The following is a 7,354-nucleotide window of genomic DNA, read 5'->3' on the forward strand; positions in this document are numbered from 1 at the left end:
GTATTATTGTGCCCAAGTCTTAGCAATCTTTATCTCTTTTGATGAGGTTTGTGACTGTCAAATTTCCTTTGCTTATTGCCAGTCTGAAAGTTTTTGGAGTAGAAGCCAATTTACTTGTAGTTTGGTTAGATTTCATTATGAAATCTTGTGTTTGCCTCATCGTTCCGATGCGGCTTGGGAATTTCACAAACTTTGTGTTGGACTGGACTCTGTCTCAGCAAGGATAGTGTATTTTTCTTTTCTTGCAGCCAAGTCCTCTTTGGATCTAACTTAGCATTTTTCATCTTCATTGGTGTTTGTAACCTTTGCAGACCCTTTTGCCGATGTACCAAGATTTTGTCTTGAAAACTTGTTTAGTGGTATAAATGATCAATTTATTGGTTGTATTAGACTTAATTGGGACAATGATGAAACATTTAAAAGCATGGATTGGGGTCTTGTCGTCTCAATTAGAACCAATTATATCGTCTTAGTGTATTTTCCATGAATATTGCCTTTTGGAATGTTAGGGGTACTAAAAGAAAGAATTTTGCCGAGGAGCTTAATTTCTTTAGCTCGTCCAATGGTATTAAAATATTAGCTATTTGTGATAAGAAATCAACATCTAAGCCCGAACCTTATACGAGTGCCAGTTTTGGCTTTAATAACTGCGATTTTATTCCGAGTATTGGGTTATCGGGCGGTATTTGGTTATTTTGGAAAGAGTCTATTTCCATGACTTTTTCGATAAATGTCCTTTTAAGTCAATTAGATTCATTGCTTGTGAAGTATGTGACTTAGAGAATAACTTGGCTTTTTGCCTTATCTTCGTTTATGCTCCCGCTCAACCGTCTGAAAAGGCGGAATTTTGGAGTGAGTTGGAAAATTTTATCCTAAACCTTGGGTTGCCTTTCTTATTACTAGGAGATTTCAACGAGATTAAAAGTCCTAGTGAAAAAGAAGGTGGTGCAAAAGTTACCAATGCGCGTTGTGTGAGACTAAATAAGTTCTTAAACAATACAAATTGTGTAGACCTCCCCTTTTCCGGTAATTTTTTTACTTGGAGAAAAAAGAAAAATGGCTCTGAAAATGTTTTTGAAATTCTAGATAGAGCCTTAGCCTCTCCAAATTGGATTAGTAGTTATCCAAACTTTCAATTTGTGCACCATGCTTTCACTAGCTCCGACCATTGTCCTATCTCCGTAAAATTTCATGAGCAAACTCATAAAAAAGCACCTTCGTTTCGTTTTGAACTCATGTGGACTCTTCGAAATGACTTCACTAAGATGGTTAAAAGTAGTTGGCAGTACCAGTTTCGCGGATCTTATATGTTCTGTCTCTCTCAAAAATGCAAATTACTAAAGCAAAAGGCTAAGAAATGGAATCAATCTACCTTTGGAAATATTTTTAGACAACTTTCAATTGCTGAAAAAAAGTTAGAGATTATTCAAAACCAACTTGGTTCTTCTCATATTGCCCAGTTAGAAAACGCACAATTGAGATGGCTAAAAAAGCGTGATGCACTTCTTGACTATAAACGTGTCTATTGGCAACAAAAATCTCGTATAACCAAAGCAAATTTTGGAGATAATAATACCAAGTTTTTTCAAAATTATGCCACAATTAGACGTAGTAGAAATGGTATTAAGCAGTTTATTAATAAGAATGGTGCTTGTATTACTGATCAAGAACTTATTAAACCAGAAATTTCAGACGAGTTTATACTTAGGTTTACAAAAAATCAACTTTGCAATTTCGACAAGAATGAGGATTTTAAGTCTATTAGTGGCTTAATTACAGATGAAGATAACAGATTTCTTACGGGTAATATCAGTAGGGAAGAGGTAAAACAAACTGTGTTTAGTTTAGCCGCAGATAAATGCCCAGGTCCCGATGGGTTTCACGAGTTTTTTCAAAAATATTTGGGATATTGTAGGAAATTCCGTCACTAAAGCTGTTTTAGCATTTTTCCATTCTGAGAAATTACTAAAAGAAATGAATCATACATTCATAGCATTGATTCCTAAAATTGAAAATCCTCAAACAGCAAACCATTTTCGCCCGATTAGTCTTTGTTCAACAATTTATAAAATTATTGCAAAAATCTTGGCTAATCGTCTCCGAAGTGTCTTGCATAAGATTATACACCCGTTTCAAGGTGCTTTTACGCCTAATCGCTTCATTCAAGATAATATTCTTTTAGCACACGATATTTTTAACTCATTTAAACGTAAAAAAGGCAACGGAGGTTGGATTGCAATCAAACTTGATATGGAGAAAGCATACGACAGATTAGAATGGAATTTTATCGAGGAAACTTTTAAGCAAATGGGTTTTAATGCTAAGTGGATTTCATGGATTATGGCATGTATAAACACTGTTTCTTACGCAGTGTTAGTAAATGGAACACCGGGAGACGTTTTTAAACCCACTAGAGGTATTCGACAAGGAGACCCACTTTCGCCATATATATTTATTATGTGCGCCGAGATTTTAGCAAGATCTCTGCAAAAAAAAAATAGTGATGTTAGCTCTAGTGATATTGGTATTAGAATTGGATCCGGGGTGGAGAAAATTCAGTTTCTCACTTTTGCGGATGACACTATCATTTTCGCTAAAGCCTCTAACCGGAGTTGTAGAACTATTAAGTCTATTTTAGATAAATTTTGCACGATTTCCGGGCAATTTGTTAATTTTGACAAATCCACTTTTCAATGCACTAGAAATATTGAGCGTTCTTTTCGTGAATCCTTTAGAGGCATTCTTCATATGAACGAGGAAGCCCATTTGGGTAAGTATTTAGGATGTCCTATAATTGATAGTAGAGTGACCAAAAATACTTTCGAGAACATTATTCAATCTTCTTGCACGCAATTATCGAAATGGAAAGCGAATTCTCTATCTCAAGCAGGTAGACTAGTTCTTGTCAATGCTAATTTAGCCGCGAAGGGAACTTTTCAGATGCAAAGCTTCCTCCTCCCTTCATCGATCCCTAATAGATTAGATAAAATTAATAGAGATTTTCTTTGGAATAAGAATCCTTCCCAGCGTTCTCCTAATTTGGTTGGTTGGCCTAAAGTTTGTTTACCAAAGTCGGTTGGTGGTTTAGGAATTAAATCTTCTGAAGCAACTAATAAAGCTCTTCAAATGAAACTTTTATGGAAAATTCTTATGGATAAGGAAAGTATATGGGTCAAAGTGGTATCTAAAAAATACTTGAGAAATTGTTCACTCTTTGATCATAAGCCTAATTCAGCCTCTTCTTGGCAATGGCGTAAACTTATGAGTCTTCGAACTCTATTTAGAAAAGGACTGAGATGGCAGGTATGTAATGGTAACAACATTAAGTTTTGGTCTGATAATTAGGTTTTTTCACACCCACTTACAAGCAGTATGGTTGATGATGATAGTAACCGTGATCGTAATCTTTTGGTTAAGGATTTCATAACCTCAGACAAGTAATGGGATGTTTGTAAATTATCCAATTTAGTGAATAACAATATTGTTAATCAGATTACTAACATTCCAGTGCCACATAATGATATTCCAGATACCCTCATTTGGGGGTTGTCCGTAGATGGAAATTTCTCTACCAAAACAGCAACTTGGTTAGCGCAAGGTTTGTTCGATCAAGCTCTTGACAAATGCGAATTTCAGTGGATTTGGAAATTGAATATTTCTCCTAAATTGAATTTTTTTTTTGGAAAACCTGCGGTGACGGCCTTCCAACGAAAAGTAGACTTCTCAAGAGTCATATTGATGTCCCACCTCATTGTGTTCTGTTCAACAATCCTATTGAAAACAAATATCATTTCTTTTACGAATGTCCCTTGATTGGGTCTCTCATCCAAGACCTGAACATTATTAGTTTCAACGAGTTTTTGTCAAATTATGATACTATTACAAATCAAAGTTTTCTAACGAAACTTAATTATCTCAAGGATTTAATTCTAAAAGATGACTTTATAAAGATTATTTTTATTTGGTGGAATGCATGGTTCCATAGAAATGATATTATCTTTAATAATGTTAATTTAAGTATCAGCAAACTTATTACTTTATGTAATAATAGCACTAAGACATGGAATGTGACTAGATTTAAGGATCTCAACAATCCCGAGGTAGAAGAGTCAGTTAGAAACAATTCTAATAAAGAAGAGATTTGGTGGGATAAACTTACAAACGGTTTCCTAAAGCTAAATTTTGACGGATCGAGAATAGAAGGTAATAAAGCTGCTTTATGATATTCTATAAGAGATCACAATGGTAAAGTCGTTTTGTTGGGAGCAAAAAAGTGCGGATCCAATAGTATCCTTGTTGCGGAAGCACTTGCTTTAAAAGAAGGTATTTTAGCAGCTAAATACTTAGGAATCTCAAAGTTAATTGTGGAGGGTGATAACTTATGTGTTATTAACTCGATTCGAGGTACTTGGCAAATTCCGTGGGAAATTTCTAGTATTATCAAGGATGTGAAATTAGACCTTCATTTTTTCGATGAATTGATAATTAAACATTGCTTTCGTGAAGCCAACAAGGTTGCTGACTTCATGGCTTCTGTTGGACATTCATGTCCAACTCTTTCGAGGTGGTTTGATAGCCGGTGGCTTCAACTTACCTCCCTCATTCGAAAGGATGAGATATGTTGGTCCTACCCTAGATGATCAACCTAGTTTTCTTTCCTAAAAAAAAAAAAAAAAAAAAAAAAAAGCAAAATGTGATCTCAAAGCATGGTGAGTGGTGGGTGAACAGCATCATTGCAGTACAGTATAACAATTTCCCATAAACTTTAACCCTTGCATTATTTTAGCAATTTGTTTTTTTTTTTTTTTTTTTTTTTTTTTTTTTTTTTTTTTTTTTACTTTTGTAGATTAACTTGGCCTTTTTATTTTACCTCATATCTAGAGAGAGAGAGAGAATTATTGGCAAATTTACTGATTAGGTGTTTTAGGGAGAGTATTTGACCACACCGGATTAGTAAGTATTACACCTTGGTTGAAGCCAATTCCTTATTGTTCAATATATGTGGAAGAGCATTTTGATGAAACGTATGGAATTGGCTTCAACGGATATATGGAGTAGTATTTAATTACGTTCTCACAGGGGCATTTGACTATCTGGCGTTATGACTTTCTTTATTGCTCAAAGCAAGAGCCAAGAGCCAAGAGGTGATATAGTCAAGCATTTAAGCAAAACCCCATTGTGGGTTCTGAGTTCTGACAATGTACTCTATGGTCAGTATAAAATTTATCAAATGTGTTCTGAAAATCTATTGCTTGAACGTCACTCAGGCTCTCTGCCATATATGACCTCCTTAAAATTCCTTAATGGAAACATGAACTCATCTCCTATCTACCAAGAGAATAAAGGTTCTCAAAAGTTTTCCCTCCAAATGCTTTAACTTATATATGGAAACAAGGTTAAATCTTCTTTAATTAACTTAATTTTTCATTTTAAAAATAATCTTTCATCATTAAACTTTAAAATATAATCTTTTAACTAAAATAAATTAAAGTTGGTATAAAACTATAAATTATACATAACCATAAATATTATTATTAATTTTGTGACAAATAAAATTATTACAATAATATGAGAAAATTTATAAAATAAAACCATTATATTAAAATATTTTTTTGAATACACATATCCCCTACTACTTCCCCCTACAACTAAGGGTGTGTTTGGATTGGGTATTTGGAGGGAAAAGAAAAGGAGAGAGAGTAGGGGATTTAAAATCCCATGTTTGGATAGGAAATGAGGGTGGAGGGAAATGGATGGGAGAGATTTGGAGGGATCCAATTTCCTCCTCCAGCTTCCTAATCAAAATCTCTCCACATGATAAGCAAAGATTTGGAGGAAATCAGATCCAAACAACCACACTCCATTACCCCTCCCCTTCCCTTCTCTCCCTTCCCATTCCCTCCTCCTCCCCCCTCCCCTCCCTTTCTCTCCACTTTTGTTATCCAAACATACCCTAAGAGATTAAGAAATCTCATAATTCTCCCGCCTAGGTGACATACTACTTTATAATATTTACATCCTAATTAATTGGTCCCACTATTTATATTTACTATTGCACAATATTTGTCTCCTAATTAATTTTATAACAAATATTGACGATAATTATGGTTATAATATTTTCAAAAATCATTGTTTAACTTTCAAATAAACCATGCAAATTACCAAGCTACCCTTTTAAAAATCAATATTATATATTAAATCCAGAAACCAAGGGACTTCAATGTAATTAAAGAAAATTATACAAATTAATTAAACTATATAGTTTTAAATCAATAGCACCGTGTAATGGACCCGATTAAGGGATCTCAATGCAAATATTATATAGTTTGGGTTAAAATTAAATTATATAGAAGCTTGGTAATTTTCCTAAACATGGTCAATTTCCTTAAAATAAAATAATTAATTAAGATGGTCAATTTCCTTAAAATAAAATAATTAATTAAGATGGCCAATTTCAAGGAGACTAAAAGAAAGAAAATGTCTGGTAATTTTCCTAAATATTTATAGAAGACCAGAAGATGGTCAATTTCCTTAAAATAAAATAATTAATTAGTATAAACATGCACACTTATGCTATTAATTATTATCATCATAAAATTATATATTAAATTTAAAATCTATGCAATTTTATTAAACTTTATAGTTTATTAGATGTATAGAGATGTTAATTATTTAACATACAAAAATATAATAAGTAGGTTATAAATAATTCAAGTTAGATTCCATAATATATAATACTAGTATTGGTGCCCGGCTTCGCCCGGGCTACCTCTACTTACCATTAAATTTTTTTAAATTAAATAAAATTACTTAAAGTTGCATAACCCATAAATTTATCATTAATATATTTTTTATGATATGTCCTAAAATTATATAGTATAATTAATTTGTATAAATTTCTTTAATTACATTAAAGTCCCTTGGTTTCTGGAATTAATATATAGTATTGATTGCATAATTCTTTCGATTTGATTTAATGCATATTTGTAACATATTTATATAAATATATAATCCTCTTAAAATTGCATGCCTAAGTAGTGAAAGTAATTTCGTCAGTAAAGAAAAGAATTGTAGTAACATTGGATATAGTTATATGATAGTAATCACTCATTTGAATAGTAAAAGTAACAATATTATCAACGAGATTAGTGAGAGTGGTAGAAACAACAACGGGAGTAGTGAAATAATTAATATTAATGCGGCAATAGTGAAAGTAACAATAATTACGGCGGGAGTAGTGAAATTATCAATATTAATGCGGCAGTAGTGACATTAACAATAATTACGGCGGGAGTAGTGAAAGTAACAATGATTACGGGCAAGTAGTGAAATGTTATTACTATTGTTTTATTAA

At 32.7% G+C, this 7,354-nt stretch overlaps 1 protein-coding gene across 1 annotated transcript; it reads left to right on the forward strand.

The window, feature by feature from the left end:
* Positions 1 to 1,265: 1,265 nt before the first annotated feature.
* On the forward strand, positions 1,266 to 5,377 carry LOC141632969 (uncharacterized). The gene is made up of 3 exons (XM_074445468.1): positions 1,266 to 1,803; positions 1,916 to 2,416; positions 5,268 to 5,377. Exons 1-3 carry the CDS (start codon positions 1,266 to 1,268, stop codon positions 5,375 to 5,377), a joined length of 1,149 nt encoding a protein of 382 aa, XP_074301569.1.
* The last annotated feature ends 1,977 nt before the right edge of the window (positions 5,378 to 7,354 follow it).

Source organism: Silene latifolia, chromosome Y, assembly GCF_048544455.1.
Source record: "Silene latifolia isolate original U9 population chromosome Y, ASM4854445v1, whole genome shotgun sequence".
NCBI lineage: Eukaryota > Viridiplantae > Streptophyta > Magnoliopsida > Caryophyllales > Caryophyllaceae > Silene > Silene latifolia.